This window comes from Sebastes umbrosus, chromosome 22, assembly GCF_015220745.1.
Source record: "Sebastes umbrosus isolate fSebUmb1 chromosome 22, fSebUmb1.pri, whole genome shotgun sequence".
NCBI classification, from domain to species: Eukaryota; Metazoa; Chordata; class Actinopteri; order Perciformes; family Sebastidae; genus Sebastes; species Sebastes umbrosus.
In genome coordinates this window covers 6,204,581-6,224,824 of record NC_051290.1, presented here as the reverse complement: position 1 = coordinate 6,224,824, position 20,244 = coordinate 6,204,581, and the positions used below count along the sequence as shown (strand labels likewise).

The following is a 20,244-nucleotide window of genomic DNA, read 5'->3' as shown; positions in this document are numbered from 1 at the left end:
GTTAGTGATAAGTTGGATATGTTAGAATTAATAATAAGAAGAAATGAATGAGGGAATACATGTATAAAAATATAAATAAATATAAATATAAAATATGTAAATGAGTCGATGTAGTTAAATAAATAAATAAACATGCCTATGAAATAAATAAATATGGCTAAGAAATAAATCCTGGAATAAATGAATGAGGCAATACATGTTTAAATATATAAATAAATGTAAATATCAATATATAAGTTAGTCAGTGTAGCTCAATAAAAAATAAATAGATTTTTATTTAAAAAAAAGATTATTTCAGGGGACTTTTACTTTCATATTTATTTAGGTAAATATCTATTTATTTATTTTAAAATGACTTAAATGGCATTCCATGGCTTCTCACAGGATTTTGAGGTATTTTGTTAATTCAGAAAAACAGCAGGATTTTTATTTGTTTTCAAGTGAATGCATTATGTTTCTCTAGGGGTCTGTCAAATGTCAGAGAACTTAACAAAGAACCTGAAAGCTTTTATAACTACAAACCCTTGAAGTGATAAACTTCAGTGAATCAACTGCATCACATCATGTAATAATATAATGCAGGCTGCTGAAGTTGTTCTCATACAAAGAAGATAGTAGAACAGATACATGGTTGGGGGGATGAAACAAGCACATATTGTCAACAGACTAGCAGGAGCCCGGTGTAAAGGTCTCAAGTGAGATTTGATCGATAGCAGAGCCCTCCAACATGATAAACTTCTCTTTTTATTGCTCCTCACAAAGTGGAAGTCAGAGAGCAGCTGAGGGGCCAGAAGAGGAGAAAGGAAACGCTTACAGAAGCTGGTTATTATAGCTGGCAGGAGAAGATAATGAATGGTCACTCTTTTTTCTCTCTCCTCTTCCTCGCTATTCCTCCCTGGCCACACATGTCAAATATCTGTGGGTGGAAACAGTCATCAAAGCGCCGCGAATTGTTTTTCTTTTCACTTTTTACAGCGAGAAGGGAGGAAAACAGAAAAATTCTTTTGACTTCAGCCGCCAAAACATTTGCACTTGATGCCCTCGATTAAGTCAGTCCAGACAGGGCAGATCAGCATCCAGTCATGCGTGTTATACCTCAGATACTGTACAGTCTGGTTTCTAACAATGAGCAGGAACCAGCAGCACACCTCTCGGGAGATTTTAATCATCAAAGACACAAATGTGATTGAGAGGAGGAAATGCTTTTGGAGCTCTGGGGAACAGGAACGTGAAGATGGGATGTCCCAGAGGCTGTGAATTGAAAATACATTCAATATCTGCTGCCTCTGTACTGTTAATCATTGTCATAAATAACCGCCTACAGTGACGATCTCAGGTTTGAGTCATTCGTGGGCTTTTACCTGAAGTACTAGGGCCACATTGAGTGGAAAAAAATCTGAGATTTCGAGAATAAAGTCATAATATTACGAGAAAAAAGTGGTAATTTAATGAGAATAAAGTCATAACTTTACGGAAAAAAATTTAATATTACGAGAATAAAGTCATAACTTAACGAGAGAAAAAAAGTCGTAATAATACGAGAAAAAATTCATAACTTAACGGAAAAAAGTCATAATATTACGAGAATAAAGTCATAACTTTACGAGAAAAAAAGTAATTTCCTCCCCCACAAAAGAGGCAGTTTCCCCATTAGGTCCGTGTGGTTCTTGCTTTGGAAACAATCTTTTCAAGGACCTGATAATGATGATAATGTGGTGCTGATGTGCCAAAAGATGAAATATTTGGTTATTTGTGAAACCTAAATTTAAGTATAACTTCACAAAATGCTCCACGTTCCTCATTTTCACACACGCTGCTCTATTTCCCCTCTAAAATAACACGTAAAATTACTACTTTATAATACATTATTATGACTTTATCCTCATAATATTACGACTTTTTTCTCTTAAAGTTATAACTTTATTCTCATAATATTACAACTTTTTTTCTTGTAAACTACTGACTTTATTCTCATAATATTACGACTTTTTTCTCTTAAAGTTATAACTTTATTCTCATAATAGTACAACTTTTTTTCTCGTAAAGTTATGACTTTATTCTCATAATATTAAGACTTTTTTTCTCTTAAACTTATGACTTTATTCTCATAATATTACGACTTTTTTTCTCTTAAACTTATGACTTTATACTCATAATATTAAGACTTTTTTTCTCTTAAACTTATGACTTTATTCTCATAATATTACGACTTTTTTTCTCTTAAACGTATGACTTTATTCTCATAATATTAAGACTTTTTTTCTCTTAAACTTATGACTTTATTCTCATAATATTAAGACTTTTTTTCTCTTAAACTTATGACTTTATTCTCATAATATTACGACTTTTTTTCTCTTAAACTTATGACTTTATTCTCATAATATTACGACTTTTTTTCTCTTAAACTTATGACTTTATTCTCATAATATTACGACTTTTTTCTCTTAAACTTATGACTTTACTCTCGTAATATTACAATTTTATTCTCGAAATCTCAGATTTATTAATTTTTTCCTCAATATGGCCCTAATGCTCTGTCGTATCCATCAGTGCAGCCAGTAGAAAATGTTTGTTTTCTGCTCTTGTGTGGTACAATACATGTAAGAACAGGACAGCATCTCTGACAGATTAGATCCACGGCTGCACCTTCATCCTGTTTCACGTAATCGGGACTCCCATCAGCCTGCTGTAAGGGCCCCTGTTCCATCGCCTGCAGTCCTACCGCACCTTGTGACCGCAACAACAGATCTTTGCTGAAATCTGTGTAATCCCCCTCCATCCTCTTCCACCTCCAGCTTCTTCCCAGACTTAGTTTGATAATTTGAACCTTGTCCTCTCTCTCTCTCTCACTTTGAGCCTCTCCCATCCTCCTGCAGAGACTCCGTCTTTATTTTCTGATCCCACCTCCAATCAGTCTCAATTTTAATCAGCTGGCTCCAGATCTCTGTCCGTCCTCTGGCTCAGCACTGCTCATTATTGTTCATTAGAGATGACTACAACTGTTAGCGTCCTAATTACAGCATCAATCCAGCCATCAGAACCGGTCTGAAGTCTTCCCTTTTTGTCACCCCTTGTTAGAAATATCCGGACGCGGTCGAGCGTGACCTCGCTTCACAGGTTTATATTTGGCACAGAACTTCAGAGCTTTGGTTATGCAACGTCTCGCCCAGAGTTAGAGGGTGCATTCATAAAACAAATCACACATTTACATCTGCTAATGGCTCTAGTTTCCATTTAGAAAGAAAAATGAATGAATCAAACATTTTTTTATCTGTTTAAAATATACCTTAAAGGGAGATTAGTCAAGTATTTAATACTCTTATCAACGTGGGAGCGGGTAAATATGCTTGCCTTATGCAAATATATGCATATATTTGTAATTGGAAATCAATTAACAACACAAAACAATGACAAATATTGTCCAGAAACCCTCACAGGTACTGCATTTAGCATAAAAATGTGCTCAAATCATAACATGGCAAACTGCAGCCCAACAGGCAACAACAGCTGTCAGTGTGTCAGTGTGCTGACTTGACTATGACTTGCCTCCAAAACTGCATGTGATTATCATAAAGTGGGCATGTCTGTAAAGGGGAGACTCGTGGGTACACATAGAACCTATTTTCATTCACATATCTTGAGGTCAGAGGTCAAGGGACCCCTTTGAAAATGGCCATAACAGTTTTTCCTCGCCAAAATTTAGTGTAACAAGCTATTATGACGTGACAATCGCAAGTTGCATTAATGCGTTAAAGAAATTAGTGGCGTTAAAAACAACTTTGCGTTAACGCGTTATTATCACGTTAACTGTGACAGCCCTAGTATATTTATGCCATCACATGTGGAGTCAAAGTGCTGTGATTGTTCTGTGTTTGTTGGTTTTCTGTCATCATCATCCAGCAGAGGAGGCAGGGTGCTGTCGCTTAATTAAGATAAAGTAAACAGGACTGAAAGTGTGTATAGTTTGTCATGATGAGGCCCCTCTTCTTCTCGTCAGAGGCCATGCTTTTGATAATTTCAGGTTCCCCCTCTCTGGTTTCTGTGTTTAATCTAGTGGATGATTAAAAGATGCATACGATGACGGGCTCGCACACTCACCCCGTCTCTTCTCCAAATATTGTCAGTAATCACAGATTTTCTGAGCACTTAACTCACCGCCGTGGCCCCCGACATGAAAGGGCATCAAAGAGTTTTGATTGTGACTGATTTGTGCTTTGCTTGTCCTTCCAGTGCATCTACGGCAAGCCGGGAGACTCGCTGTTCACCAGCAGCACCTACGCAGCCGTGCTGCACCACAATCAGAGCCCGGAGTTCTACGACGAGGTGAGAGGATTTACCTCATCATCCTGACATTTAGAGACATTGAGCAGCAGCTTTAAAGGCATAGGTTGAATACAACTTTTAACAGAAACACTTATTCATCAGGTTATTGACACTGAATTAGATATACAGAGGAAACACTGAAGAAACTCTGATTATTATTCTTGAACGCCCTAGAACCAGATTTTTGTTCAGAGGCAGTCATCTGTGTTCGGTGCTCAAATTCCTCAACCGGCACTGAGATAATCCCATAAACCAGTCACAGGGCAGAGCTGTGATCTCACACACGACTGCTCAAACAGTCACAGACCCCACCTACACATGCTTTTTATATGTATAGTAATAATCTATCATGTAGCATGAACACAATTAGAAGAAAGTTGCTAGATTTGAAGAAAAATGGTCGAAAGATATATCGTTAAAACCAAAATTACAAACATATATTCAAATCAAACACAATTGTGGCGCTGAATCTTATGTTATAGTAAACTTATCGAGGAGTCAGAGGTCTTTAGTTGCGCAGATAAGAACAGGAATCCTCTGGCTCTTGAAGAAACAGGTTGTGCAAAGTATGCGAGTTATTTTTAGTCAGCGAGTTATTAATTAATCACATTTCCTTCTGTATTGTCCATACTACGGTGAGTTACGTGCTTCTATTATAAATTAAATGTCTGTTCAAAATCCTGACATGTTTTGGTGCTCGGATGACGACAGAATGGAACGGCTATTTAATTCTAATGCTTATAAATCGGCTACTTTTGTTTCTCAAGGTTGGAAAAAACATCATGATGGTTTTATTTGTTGAGTATTATTTGTAATTTATATGGCTACTCTGGTTTCTGCCTTTATCTTGTCTTTATTTTCTAAATAATGGTGTCTTGTAAGCCCAGAAAGAGGTCCGGTTTGGATGTTGGTAACGAGGTAGAGATATCAAACGGATTTGGATCTTAAGAGACCCCCACATATACCCGCATGCACACACAGATGCACGCTCACTGAGGTTTACCTTCACACGCTTGAGCTTCCTGTCACATCACGGAGAAAAACACAATCATGTTTATCTTTTTACATATTTTACCTTGATCTCTTTATCCTCTAAAGCATTTTTGAATACACTGAAAATGTATTATAATTATTATTATTAATGCACCAAGGATTCTGACATTTTAGGAAATCTTAGTCAGGACACTGACTGACCTCTTACGGAGGTCCCTGACTTTCCCAAGAGAGACATGTGAACTGAATGATTCATACTCGTGTCATACATGTCATAACATTCTTCAGCAGTTTGTCGGTTACTATCTGTATTAGTGGAAACACAGTTAAGTGGTTCATCGTGTGTCACTTCCTGTGAGAAAATCAGCACTGCAACACATAGTGAAAATACATTTCCATGCTGTTGCTGCCCTCTGGTGGATAAGGTGAAGGATGTTTTTCAGGGATTCACAAATACTGTATCACGTGTGTACGACAGCGTATTAGGGCCACTGTAGGAAAATGTTTTTATTATGGAGCTGTGGGAAGGGATAGGCTAATATTCTGAGAAAAAAACTGAGAATTTCTGAGATTAAAGTGGTAAATATACGAGAAAAAAAACTCTAATCAGTATGTTGTATCTTCTGAATAGGCCCAGTTCACGGCAGTGTCTCTTCAAAGTCTTGATGCTTATGATAATACGGTGACTCTGGGTTAAAATCACGAGTATTTCCTTATAGCTAAATCTGAATGTAAAGTATAATTTGATTAGGTCATCCACTGCAGACATGATACACGGCCATGGTGGGATGAGGTTAATGCAACTAAGCAAAGCAAAGCGATGTTTTTCCTTGACAAAAAAACACATACAATTTTTCCGAGTTTTTTTCTCTGGTGAATTTGTGACTTTAATCTCAGAGAATTTCTGAATATTTTTCTTGTGAATTTATGATTTTATAATCTCAGGCAATATTCAAGTTTTTTCTCGTAATTTTCTTTATATTTTTCCTCATAAATTTACCACTTTAATCTAAGAAAATATTCAAGTTTTTTCTCGTAAATTTACCACTTTAATCTGAGTTTTATCTCTAAATATTACCCTCCTCCGGCTCTGCAATTTATTTATTTTTACCTATAATGGCCTTAATACGCTGTTGTACAAGTGTTCCCTAGGTCTAACTGCTAAATATCACTTTAATTTACTATGCAAAAGAACATTTTTAATTTCATACCAGTTTTTTTTTGAAAAAAAATAAACAAAAACATCCTGAAGGAGTGTGAAATAGAAGTTTCACTTTTCTAAATCATCAAGGCACTGTATGTGAGTTTGTTATTGTTGCATATAGTACTCTGTTTCATAACTATATTAAATCCATTATTGGTGTCAGTATATCCCTATTCTGATGTCAGTGAGAAGAATGAAATGATGCTGATATATGAAGCTGTTCCACTGTGTACAGGTGAAGATTGAGCTGCCGGTCCACGTTCATGAGAAACACCACATCCTCTTCACCTTTTACCATATCAGCTGTGAGTCCAGCAGCAAGGCCAGCAGCAAGAAGAGAGAGGGGGTGGAGTCACTGGGTGAGTGTGACTGTATTTATATGTGTCCTTGAATGCAACATTATTAAAAAAAGAAGGGAAAACCACAAAGCTGGCTATAGTTTTCATATTCTAAGTGGATTTCAGTTATTTATTTAAATGATAGTATGTTTGGCTGCGTGATGTTATGTTATGTAACCAACACTGCTACTTCCATGTGTTCCAGTGGGCTACTCCTGGATGCCGCTGCTAAAAGACGGGAGGATGCAGTCAGTAGAGCTCCAGCTGCCTGTAGCAGCCACCTTGCCTCCTGGATACCTGTGTCAGGACACCAGGAAGGTACAGTCTTATTCCCAAATAATAAAATACTGTAGTTAGGTATGCTCATTTAAAGTTTTAACTTGTAAGCTAAATGTCCACACATATGTTTTCTTCATATTTTGTGTGTACTTCAACAGTCCCAACCAGATATCAAGTGGGTGGAAAATGCCAAGACACTGTTCAAAGTGAAGACCCATGTGGCATCAACAATATATGCTCAGGTAAAACACTTTATTTATTCTTTAAATAGCCACATACATGTACAGTATGCATTAAACGTATAGTATTTTTTGAAGTGGGGTTGTATGAGGTACTTATCCATAGTCGGTGTATTACCCACAGTAGATGGCGGTCGGTACGCCCCCTTAAGGTAGCTGGTATAAAGACAATGTATGTGTATGATAGTAATAGTGTTCTGTTTCCTCCACAGGACCTGCATCTACACAAATTCTTCCAGCACTGCCAGCTGATGAGGACGACATCAGAGGGCAGCCCAGCAGAACTCATCAAATACCTGAAGGTGAGAAGAGTGTGAGGTAGCGCACAGTCAGTCGTTTTAGAGGAGGGATCAGTTTACAGGCTCCCTAAGATCATGTAGTGGTTGAGCTTTCCTTACGATATCTCAATCATCTCTTGCATGGCACTAACAGTCTTACCATCTGCCGTAGAGCCTGCCGTTTTTGTAGCCATTTTTTGGGGTTTGGGACTGTGTTAACTTTCTTTGAACGGATATTTTTAAAACTGATGTTCTGGAGGCTATATAACATGATTGAAAATATACTACAACTTGCTCATGCATGCGTGTATTGCGAGGGCATGCCGGGAAACCACAAGGTGGCAGCGTCAACACGGGAAACAGCAACTGCCTGTCAGTGGCAATTTGAATGGATTGGAGCATATTTGCAATGTAAATAAAAATGCTTTCACTTTCTAAATCTATTTTATGTTAACAATAAACACTTCTAAGACAGGGAAACTGAGTCATACCTTTCTGACTTCTTTTGTTTTTTTCCAGTAGTAGAGACAGTAGTAGAAACGGAGAGATCCATGACAGGATTTCAGCGGTTTTCCCGCGTCTAGAGACCATGGTAGCCAAGTAAAGCACGAGTGGTAATAGTCCGAGATGACTCACTGGTGTGCTGTTCTTTATTGTGGAAACTACGAGCTAGCTGCTGCCAAAATCCTGTCATGATCTCCCCGTTCCAAGAGACAGCACTTGCTTATAAACTATAATTAATGGGAGATGAAAGAAGTCAGAAAGGTATGACTAACTTATTAATTACACCACTGACAGGCAGCTACTGTTTACGGTGATGACGCCGCCACCTTGTGGTTTCCATGCACGCCATCGCAAGACTTGTTTTCGTCATGTTATATACCCTCCAGAAAAATATCAATGTTTTAAAAAATGTTGTTCCCCTTTAAGATCAAGTCCCTTACACATTAGGTCTAGTGTAACTTTAGAATAACCTTCTCGAAGACCCCAACTACCAGAATCGGTATCTTCTGTAAAAGTTTTGACATAGTTGCTCACTAAAATCAATGTTTAACTTACTCTACATGACTCCTGTATTTCTATTCCTCCCTCTCCTGTAGTGCCTGCATGCCATGGAGACCCATGTCATCATCAACTTCCTGCCAACGGTCCTGATGCAGCTGTTTGGGGTGCTCACAGCAGCAACCAAAGAAACCCACGAGATCGCTGTCAACTCTCTTCGGTCAGTTGTTCACTCGGTTTGTGCTATTTATTAACACTGATAATAAATTCTCACTGTATATATAACGCTGCCCTGCTTCTGTGTCTTCAGTGTGATCATACATATAGTCTCCAGATGTCACGAGGAGGGCCTGGAGCACTACCTGCGCTCTTTTGTTAAGGTAACCTACCGACACAAACGCTGCTACGGGGGAGTTATAAAATCAAAAGACGTGCGTAATTGTGTGTTTTTTTTCTCTTCTTAGTACGTGTTTGTGACTAACAACCATGCGTCAGGGAACTCATCAACCACCCACGAGGTGCTGGCCACCGCTGTGACAGCCACCCTCAAGCAAACTGCGGATTTCAACACCAGCAACAAACTGCTCAAGGTGTGTGCTCAAACAGTTCCTTCATCAGTACCAATACTGATCAGCAGGGAGCGTACTTGCCTATAAATGGCTCATCGTGTCCTCAAAACAGAAAGTACTTAATCTAGAGTGACTTGAAAGGATATCCTAAAGCATGAAGCTGCTTGTTCTGAGAGGTTATGTTTCTTTCTTGGAAAGTTCATTAGCATATTGACAAAATACCCATATTAGTCTAACACCAGTCATCTCTTATCCCCGTCTGTAGTACTCCTGGTTCTTCTTTGAAACCATGGCCAAATCCATGGCCCAGTACCTGCAAGAGGGCAGCCGCATAAAGGTTAGTATAAAGTGATTTCTTCCTCCTTTACACAATTAAGACTAAGCAGCTTTGTGTGTTTTTAACAATGTGTGTCTTGGCTTGTGACACTGCCCCCCTAACACGTCTACATCTGGCCCAAGCAAATTTAAACCATGTGATGTTACACCTCACACACGCACACACAAAGAAATAACAGGAGCCTCGTCGTGAGTCATTACGCCCCTGTACATATTCCACATTCTGATGCCATGGGTCTGCGTCTCGTCTGGGTCGCTGTAACCAGCGGTGCTAGATGTTCAGCAGTAAGCAAAGTGAAGGCCGTAGCTGTGTGCTGCTGTTAAGAAGACTGCAATCTGTTTAGAGAAAAATGTATACCTCCCAAGTTTATCTACATACTGGTCATCCGTCATCGTAATGTCTCCGACTGTTTGAATATCTACCATGTCATTAGATGCCGCGGGCCCAGCGCTTCCCCGACAGTTTCCACCAGGCGCTCCAGTCGCTGGTGTTGTCCATCATGCCGCACATCACCATCCGCCACATGGAGATCCTGGAGGAGGCTCGCTGCATCAACCTGAGCCTGGCCAACTTCATCAAGGTCTGAACCAGCTTAATTTAGCTTTCTAAAAGCTGTTTGATGGGGACTTACTTACTAAGGCGTGTTTTTAAGTGTTAATCTCAGTCTTAAATTGTGTTTGTTTTGTCTGTTGTCACACCTGCATGCTTTCTCCCCTCAGAGGTGCCTGACCGTCATGAACAGGGGCTTTGCCTTCGGCTTAGTCAACCACTACATGTGTCATTTCGGTCTCAAAGATCCCAAGGTAACTCGCTCTGACTCAACTCACAACAACAACTGCACACTTCAAGGTCCGCTAATCATTTAGCAGTGCCGCTGCAGCGCCGCTTGAATGCAAATAGTGTAGGGGAAACACCGTTGGTAGAATCAGACAACGTTCTGTACAGCTGATCCCAAATCAGCACCCAGGAACAGCTTTACCAGTTCTCAACAGCCGAGCCCGAGACAAGTGCAAGACTTCAAAAACGTGGTTTCGAGTACAACAGCCCTCGCCCAAGGCCACTGAAAAGTTAAAAGCACTCATAAATATTCGTAATGCTTTATAATAATAATAATCACAACACCCCATAAAGCTTTTATAAAGTCCCTTATAAGATCAAGTATCATAATACTTCATAATTGCTGGTTACTCAATGAATTTCTGGCAAGGATCATAGTGTATTATATTTCCCGTAGTTGTAATACATTATAATCTTTTTGCATTATAATGTGATAAAGGAACAGTGTGTAATATTTAGGGGGATCTATTGGTAAAAATGTAATATAACATTAATTAAAGTATGTTTTCTTTAGTGTCTAATCACCTGAAAACAAAAATCGTGTTTACGTACCTTAAAATGAGACATTTATGCACCTTTAAGTAAAGTAAAAAAAATATTTTTGTGTGTTGTTCTTAATAGATTTAATGATATTTTTTCACTTTACTTCTTATTATCAGGTGATTAGACACTAAAGAAAACATACTTACTAATATTATATTCAACTTCTACCACTATAATAACCAATAATTGTTACACACTGTTCCTTTAAAATAAACAACGACCACTTATAGTGACTTATAATCACATTATGATGCATTATAACAGTGATTACAGTGGTTAAAGACATGGGCGTCATAGAAACTGTATTTTTTTTGCTGGTAACAAAACAACATGTTGTGTATTTAATGTGGACATAACGGACAAACGTGCTGTTTCTAGCGCTGTTCTGCTCAGCAGCACATTTGACTAACAAATCAAACCACTGCAGACAGCCTGCCGGCTTTGTTTGAGAAGCCCGGTCAGCTGCGTCGATGATTATATTTGAACAATGAGGAGAGTTACATTTATGCACTGAGGCGGTTGCTAGAAATTTGCGTACTCTTGTTTTTGCCTCAGGTGCTTACCGAAATGAAGTTTGATTTCCTGATGACAATGTGTAACCACGAACACTTCATCCCGCTCAACCTGCCCATGGCTTTCGGGCGCACCAAGATGCAGAGGGTGCAAGGTGAGAGTCAGATACCACATCCTGCCTTCCCACTGAATGCATTATGCTTCCTACCACACATGTAACCACTGACTAGCTCTCACATGACCCCCTCACCGACCTCGTTCTGACCCGCATCCACCCACACCGATCCCCTCTATTAACCTGCCTGATTGTTTGGCCATGCATACACACAGGTTTATAATTGAGCAGGTGGCGAGTCGCACCTTTCACTTTGGTCTACGCCTGCTTAACAGGTTAATCCGGTACTAGTTGACACATGTTTTACACAATCCACAAGTGAAAAGAAAACATCTGTGTGCTGTGGAAATGCTGCATGGATTGTTTACAGTTTCAGCCCCGATTTCTTTATTTTTACCCCCCCTCCCTTCCCCTTCCCCTCTCTGTTTTTTGTGTTTTTGCTTGTGGTCAGATTTTATTCCGTATGCGACGGAGCTTTTTGGCCCTGTAGGTAGGTGATGCTCACCGCACCATACCGCACATCAACGCCACCATGTTTGCTGCCGTATGCAAACGACCTGCACCTCCCTTGTTCTGACTTGCACTAACACCCGCCATCCTGTCAGCAGCTTCCCCTTTTACCTCATATGACACCCATTCACTCTCACTTACTCACTCACTCACTCACTCAGCACAAAGCTAATGCTAGGATAACGCCTTTCACACGCCTGAGCCTGTGTGTTGTAGGCAGGGAGGAGCTTGGCTGTTGTGGAAATCAAGTGACTTGACACTTGTAAACACTAGACATCTTTTCACGAAGCTGCGGTTCTCTCTCTCTCTCTCTTGCTGTTTGTGTCTGTTCTCTCTTTCTCTGCCTCTCTTTCTCTCTCTGTCTGTCATCAGAGGAGATAATTGCTGCAGATGGGCGCTCATTTCCCAGGCTACATTTGCCTGTTTTGAAATTAACACAGCATTATTGTGAAACTACGTCATTGTTTGTGTTGAAACAGGCAACTTCTCATTTCCAGTGGCACGTCTCTGATTCCTCGTTTTGCTCGTTTCTGAATATACAGAATGCAAAATTACATTATTTCCTAATGTAGGCATTGAGTAATAAAAGATCTTAAAGGGACAGTTCACCCCAAAATCAAAAACACATATTTTTCCTCTTACCTGTAGTGCTATTTATATATATAGTTAGTTTTGGTGTGAGTTGCTGAGTGTTGGAGATATCGGCAGTAGAGATGTCTGCCTTCTCTCCAATATAATAGTGGTGCTTTGCTTGTGGTGCTCAAAAAATGCAATTGAAAAACCTCAACAACAATGTCTTTTACCAGAAGTCATGACCCGATTACTCAAGATTATCCACAGACCTCAAACTATTTTCTTTCTACCAAACTGCACGCGCCAACCGCATCACCGCGCAGATGGATGTGCATCTACACTCGATACTGCTAGCTCACCTACTGTAGCACCAGTGCTTGAAGTGGGAAAAAAAAGAAGTGCCAGTACTCGTCTTATCGGCCGGTAGCTTAAACAACACATCCAACACCAATACACCTTAAAATTAGATAAAATCGAATAGAATAAAGTAAATAAAAGTAAAAATAAGATAACATAAGTACAGCAGTGAAGTGACAGTGTGCCAATGGTAGTGCAAATAGTGCAAGAGTACTGAATATAGTAGTGTATATTATAGTGTATGATACAGTAGTGTAATGTAATAGTATAATAGTAGTATAGCTGTATAATATGATAATACAAGAAGATGTAAGAAATGATATGAGAAGATATAATAATAATAATAACAATAATAATAATAATAATAGTAATACTAATGATGGTAATATATATATATATATATATTTATATTTATAATATGAATGAAAGATAAAGATAAACTTTCATTAATTATATTTTTTCACAAATAAAAAAAGTCATAACGAACAGTTTACTAATTATTTTACAAAAGTGACGTGAACATTGAACACGAGTAGAGGCGCGCTTCCACCTGCGCGGTGATACGGTTGGCGGGTGTAGTTTGGTAGAAAGAAAATAGGTCATACATGAAACTGCTCACAACAAGGTCTGTAGATTATCTCGAATAACCGGGTCGTGACTAATGGAAAGAGACATTGCTGTTTTTCAATTGCGATTTTTGCAAAACAATCGAAATAGCACTACAGGTGAGAGGAACATTTTGTATTTTTGATTGTGGGTGAACTGTCCCTTTAATTCCTCCCTTTATGGTGTGGAAACTTTAATGTCTGAATGATTGTGTTACGTGGTTTTGTTGAAACTGTGTTGCATATTGCGATGTTGCACTTTGGATGGTTGAATGCTTGCCACAGTTTGTATTACACGACAACTTACTGAATGATATTGACAAAAAACAGGTTTCACAAGACTGCTTATCAGATTTTAGTGTTAGGACATTTCCCACAGTCAGAACCTCAATCTTAGCCAACAGAGTGTCCCAATTAGTCTTATTGTTATCAGCATCAGTCCAGCCCGTACTCGTGTACTGACACTTCTTGTTTTGCCCAACCACAGAGCAGAGTCTGGAGTTCAGCCTGACGGAAGATTACTGCCGTAACCACTTCCTGGTGGGCCTGTTGCTGAGAGAAGTGGCCGAGGCTTTGCAGCAAGGGCCCGAGGTCCGACAGCTGGCCGTGAGCGTTCTCAAGAACCTCCTCATTAAACATGCCATGGATGACCGCTACACAGCATTCAAGGTGAGGGAGGGCGGGGCGCTTGGCGATGATGGGTGGGGCGGAGGACGAGACAAACGGAGACAATGGAAGAAGGAAGCAGAAGACCAAAGTCATCGTTCGGAATAATTCTATTTAGGGAATACAATAGTAACACAAGCAAATGAATCATAACAATGGACTTGACGTTTTGTGTCTGGTGACGTACACAAAAATCTTAACAAGACTTTTTGTCTATTATTATTTTGTTTCCTTTTTTCATTTCCTATTTTCATTTCCTTTTTCTGAAAATTCTTCATTGTTACATCCCACCCATGGGCATCCCCATTTAGGGCGAACAACACTGACCCTAAGCAACCAGAAAACACATACAGCCGTAACAATTACAAAACATACACCAGGACAAAAGCAGGTTTATTTCCTCTGCAGTCCACAGATGTTTTCAAAATTTAAAGGAACTGTTTGTAAGAATCAGAAATTGCTCGTTAACAGCAACACCGTTGTCCGTTAAGTAAACGAAGGCCAACACTGTTTTTCAAGACGGGCTTCACTAGATATAACTTTGCGGTTTTGGTGCTTCCGTGTAGTTTGTGTTGGAGTCTGAGTCTCAACAGCGTAGTCACACGCGATCGCGCATGGGACACCGACCCGCAATGATTTATATATATATCTGTGGAAGATATCAGACGTTCAGTTCTCACTTCTAAAAAGGGTCGTGAGCCAATAGTAGAACAACGTTATATATGTATCACATGGTATCTTTGTGTCATCAGTGATCAAGTTCCCTTTTTTATTCTGCACCTTTCTAAACGCTCTGTGGGTGTATTATTTTTTAAGAATTATTCGTCTACATAAAAATGTTATCAATATGACCTTTAAGATATCCCTAAAAAAAATTATTTAAAAAGTCAAATTCACCATCAAACTTGGTCAGATGTTGACCTGATTAAGTAAAAGTCCAAATGCCACTGAAGTATTGTCTCCTCTCCCTTCAGCGCAACTTATTTAAACCAGAACCTCATTGTTTGCACGCAAAAAAGTTAATGTTTGATGTGACGCAAATCTGATACAGGTCACCCTCCGTGCATACGATGAACTGCCGTTTAACGGTGTGTTCAACCCCCCAACGAGATACCAATGTCTGTTATGCAAATAAGCCAGTGTTTAGAGTGCAGGGATCACTGATAGCAGCTGGGCGCAGTTGGCCTTCGAGTATTGTTTTAAGGTCACGCTAGGCTAACTGTGTGTTTAACTTGTAATCTCTCATTACAGGTGTGTGTCATTCTGCCTCTATAACTTCATGTAATGTTACTCATACTTGTGTTTTGACGGATTCATCAGTGCATTTATTATTAAGAAAAAGCTCATGTAGTCATATTTAATGTTTCAGAACCAGCAGGCCAGGATCTGTTTGCTCTACCTGCCACTCTTTGAGCTGCTCTACCAGAACTTGAAGCAGCTGTCTGCCCAGCCGTACACCTCCAGCCCCGGGCTTGGCCTCAATGTGAGTCCCCCTCAGAACCCTGGATGTCCACAGTAGGGTTACATACTGCTCTGGTTACTGCTTTCTAATGCAAACTTGCAACAATTTCTTGTTTATTACATTAAGATATAAAGATTCAAGCCTAAATCGGCTCTTCGTCAGGTGAAGTGGACGACGAAACTTTGCACTGTTCGTAATGTAATAAAGAAGTCATTTTAACAGGAGACAGTGCTACAAGTCATTTTGGGAGGATTCGCAGTTACAGTTTCTTGGATTCTGCGTCTGGAAAACACAGATTTGTGTGTGTTTTCACTCAGACTGTTGAGTTATAATACAAATGGTATCTGTCAGAAGGTGTAATTGTGCAGTCTGTACCTTGCAGTCATACAGCCCTTTTCCGACGGGGAACTATATAACTCCGTTACATCTATACTCTCTTCAAAGCAACCAGACTCCATTGACAAAAACAGTAATTTTACCTCGCAGAAAACGGGAGTTGCTGGTCTATCGCTGCCTCGACCAAAGTCACATAATAACACAAACAAACTAACCGATCGAGGCAGCGGTAGACCAGCAACTCCTTTGTTCTGTGAGGTAAAATTACTGTTTTTGTCAATGGAGTCTGGTGGGTTTGAAGAGAGCATCGATAATGGCTTCAGTTCCCAGTCGGAAAGGGCTGTAGGGCGGTAAGGTAAAGTGGGGAAAATATTCTCCATACAGTATAGTGTACACTTAAATGGATATCGATTTTTTTTAATGTGTAAAATCCGTTACACTGACTATGGATAAGTACCTCATACAACCCCACTTCAAAACATCCAAACTATCCCTTTAACAGTAACCCAGACTTCTCTTCTTCCGTGTTGTGGTTTTCCAGGGCTCCAGAGATGACCTGATATCAACCGGTTCCACAGACAGCAAGAGAATCAGCACTGCAATTGACAGAGACCATGGTGAGTTCAGAGCAGCACATACAGTATCTGGCTTCCTCCTCTTTACAGATCATCCATTATCACCACCACCACAGAGGCATTATTTATGTTACACACAACTTTAGTCCATTAGCAGCACTCTCTCTCTGTCTGGAAGCAGCAGACATGTGCCACTCAGACTGTTGTTTATTTCATACTTGGGTTTTGAGCACCACATATATCATAGCACTTACCCGGGTCTGGCTCCTTCTTTGAGGATGGAGACAACAACACTGACAAAAAGCAGTAAGAAATACACATTTAAGGCAACAGACGTGCATGTTTTTATCTTTTCGAATTTCAGATGTTCACTATCAGCGTCCCATTGTACTTTAAAATGGTTGTGAAAAGGGTCATTGTTACATGTTTGAAAGAGTTCTGCAGCAATTTAGTATTGCATTTCCATAAAGTAACAAGAGACAGATTACAATATCCTGACCTTTAGTCTCTCGTATGAGTCATTCACACACTTCCCAAAATGCGATTCAATAACTTCTTTTCCCGGGTGACATAATAGAGTTATGCTATGATCTCGTACTTCATAAAGCGTCTACAGAGCCAAAGAAGACTTTATACAGCTGATCTTGCTGTGTGAAATCTGTGGAGTTAACCCCCCTTAATGGATGGTTTATTGAGAATATCTGCCAGATATCATGTTATCAATAGGAGGTAGGGCTGCACGATTATGACCAAAATGATAATCACCATTTATTTTGATCAATATTGAGATCACGATTATTCATGTGCTACATTCCTGCTAATGTACTTCACCTGAATTCAGTGCATTTTCATTTTGATGGGGCAAAACTTGTAATAAACAGCGTATTATCCCTTTACTCTGGACTGCAGCTGCAACATTCAGGAAAGTTTTTCACAGGCTGCCGCTGTACGGGTGCGAACGCAGCGACATGATGGCTCCCCATCTCAATCGTCGACTGGTGGCGGGCTGTTAAGTTTAGGAAGCGCTTGATTTGATACGCAGCAGGGTTTTCTATGAACGGAGCACGCAATTTACATGTCAATATTGCAGTTGATCACGTTCATTTAATTGCGGGAAGCCAAAATTGTGATCGCGATTGATATTCGATTAATTGTGCAGCCCTAATAGGAGTGTAAATATACAGTACTTACGAGTTCCCACGATACGATATTATCCCGATGCTGAAGTCACGATACGATCTTATTGAGTTTTTTTGCAATATGCTGAATATTGTGATATTGCGATTTATTACCTTTTTTCAACTGCAAATTACGCATTTTGTCAACATCTGTTTTATCCAATAAGATCCTGTTTTCACTCTTTGTGTCAGAGTTTTTCATTCACATATCTTGAGGTCAGAGGTCAAGGGACCCCTTTGAAAATGGCCATGCCAGTTTTTTCCTCGCCAAAATTTAGCGTAAGTTTGGAGCGTTATTTAGCCTCTTTCCCGACAAGCTGGTATGACATAGATCGATACTTCAGGTCTGTGCATTGATACAATATTGCCATGCAAAATATCACGATACTGCCTGAGAGTGTCAGTATCTCCCCTAAATTTACAGATGTCAATGCCAGTGAGCTTATATGAATTGAGTCGTTGTGTACCGTATACTCAATTGTGCTGCTTTAAGTTGGCATTAACAATACTACACTGTGTCGGCTGCAGGTCTGCCAGCTCAGAACGGCCACGTTGTAAGGAGAGAGGACTCCCGACACTCTCTGTTCATGGACCCAGGAACAACAGACAGCATTGAGGTAAGAACATTTCACACCATGAACTGTTTGATATCAAAACACGGACGGATTTAAACTTTCTCGGTCTGACCTGACCTACTGGATGACTGTTGATAGTCTCGGCCCTTCAGCTACTCACAGTCGACCTTTTGTTAAGAATCTTGGCGGGATTTCTGATAGCTCCTTCTCTTCTCTCCCAAACATCGCTTGAGAGTTACTCATACTTTTATTACCTCCCAGTTAGACTATTATAATTCTTTGTATGTGGGTGTTGAACAGTCGGCACTTTGGCATCTGCAGTTATTACAAACTGCTTGTCTTCTTCCCGTTGGAAAAAGAGAACAGGATCACATATCACCAGTTTTGGCCTCCCTCCACTTGCTTCTTGTCCATTTTAGGATTGATTTTAGGATTTTATTGCTTGTTTTTAAGGTTTTATATGCAACTTTATCCAGCAGAGCTCTTGCATCTTCATACTGCATACTCAATGCATACTCATTCGAGCGCCAAAAGCATCATATTAAAGTGCGACAACTAGGGATGCTAATCTTGAATTTTTTTTTAACCTATAACTGACCCTCGTTAACCAATTTTTAACCATTTAAGCATGCAGCGGTGCGCCAGTTGCAGTGTATGAGCAAAACATTTTGCCAGCTCAGGGTCCGTTTTGATACCCAAACGAAAGTCCCTCCACGAATCCAAGACTTTGCTGATGTTGATCACAATAGATGGTCAACTTCCTATTTTGCAAGACGGGTTTCACTAGACTTTGTTTTTGTTTGTGCTTCCGTAGAGATTGTGTTGGGGCTGGTTGTTTGTTGGTGTTAGCAGACTCCATTTCTAACCGAATGTTAGGTCTGGTTGCACACTGTCAGCCCTGTAAGCAGAGCTGAAAATAAAGGCACTAGCGAGCACTCATGAGGTCACATTCGTTGGATTTTCCCGGAAAAAACAGGCCTGCATTCTTCATATTAAAAGCAGTGTACAGGCTGATAAAGGAAACCCAGAAAGTTGCGGAAGGTCTAATTTTTTTGGTTAGGTTACAACCTGTTCACACACTGGCAATAAAAAAATGATTAAAAACGTTTGTATGTGTAAAAACTTACATACAGCGATGAGCCATAACATTTAGACCACTGACAGGTGAAGTGAATAACATTGACTATCTCGTTACAATGTCACCTGGCAGTGGGGGGGATTTATTAGACAGCAAGTGAACATTTTGAACTTTAAACTTTGTGTCGGAAGCACAAAAAAGGGCAAGCGTAAGGATGTGAGCGACTTTGACAAGAGACAAATAGTGATGTCAAGACGACCGGGTCAGAGCATCTCCAGAACTGCAGCTCTTGTGGGATGTTCCCGGTTTGCAGCGGTCAGGACCTACCAAAAGTGGTCCAAGGAAGGAAAACCGGTGGACCGGCGACAGGGTCAGACCCGAAGCTCATTGATGCACGTGGGGAGCGAAGGCTGGCCCGTGTTGTCCGATTGTTGCATATGGGGCTGCGGAGCCGCAAACTGACCCATGCTGATCTCATGTTATGGCTGATTGGTGTAAAGTCCCTTTAATAACCAATAGGCTAAGGCCTATGCTAAGTTCACACACTGTTTTGGATCCAAATCTGAAGACTCCACGGTGCATTTTCAAATAACAAACTGAAAATAATGGGAAAGAAAACATCTCCATATTGCTTTTGAAAGGTGTCCTCTCAGTGTCTCTGAACACACGGTCAACATAACAAGCCCTCGCTGTTCCTGCTGTGCAACTGTGGCGCATTAAATGAGATGTAACTGGAAACATTGCATCAATCTTCATTTA

General features: G+C 39.9%; 1 protein-coding gene across 3 annotated transcripts in view; it reads left to right on the top strand.

The window, feature by feature from the left end:
• Window positions 1–20,244, top strand: part of dock11 (dedicator of cytokinesis 11) — a 75,893-nt gene that overhangs the window by 30,105 nt on the left and 25,544 nt on the right. For 2 of the 3 annotated variants that reach the window (XM_037758751.1, XM_037758749.1), the window contains exons 19-35: window positions 4,231–4,323; window positions 6,756–6,879; window positions 7,064–7,176; window positions 7,296–7,379; window positions 7,589–7,678; window positions 8,755–8,876; window positions 8,967–9,036; window positions 9,121–9,246; window positions 9,491–9,562; window positions 9,996–10,142; window positions 10,282–10,365; window positions 11,498–11,609; window positions 12,022–12,060; window positions 14,103–14,284; window positions 15,651–15,764; window positions 16,621–16,696; window positions 18,361–18,449. In XM_037758751.1, coding sequence (XP_037614679.1) covers window positions 4,231–4,323; window positions 6,756–6,879; window positions 7,064–7,176; window positions 7,296–7,379; window positions 7,589–7,678; window positions 8,755–8,876; window positions 8,967–9,036; window positions 9,121–9,246; window positions 9,491–9,562; window positions 9,996–10,142; window positions 10,282–10,365; window positions 11,498–11,609; window positions 12,022–12,060; window positions 14,103–14,284; window positions 15,651–15,764; window positions 16,621–16,696; window positions 18,361–18,449 — 1,737 coding nt within the window. The remainder of the gene's footprint in view (window positions 1–4,230; window positions 4,324–6,755; window positions 6,880–7,063; window positions 7,177–7,295; window positions 7,380–7,588; window positions 7,679–8,754; window positions 8,877–8,966; window positions 9,037–9,120; window positions 9,247–9,490; window positions 9,563–9,995; window positions 10,143–10,281; window positions 10,366–11,497; window positions 11,610–12,021; window positions 12,061–14,102; window positions 14,285–15,650; window positions 15,765–16,620; window positions 16,697–18,360; window positions 18,450–20,244) is intronic. The other variant, XM_037758750.1, reaches the window with a different exon arrangement.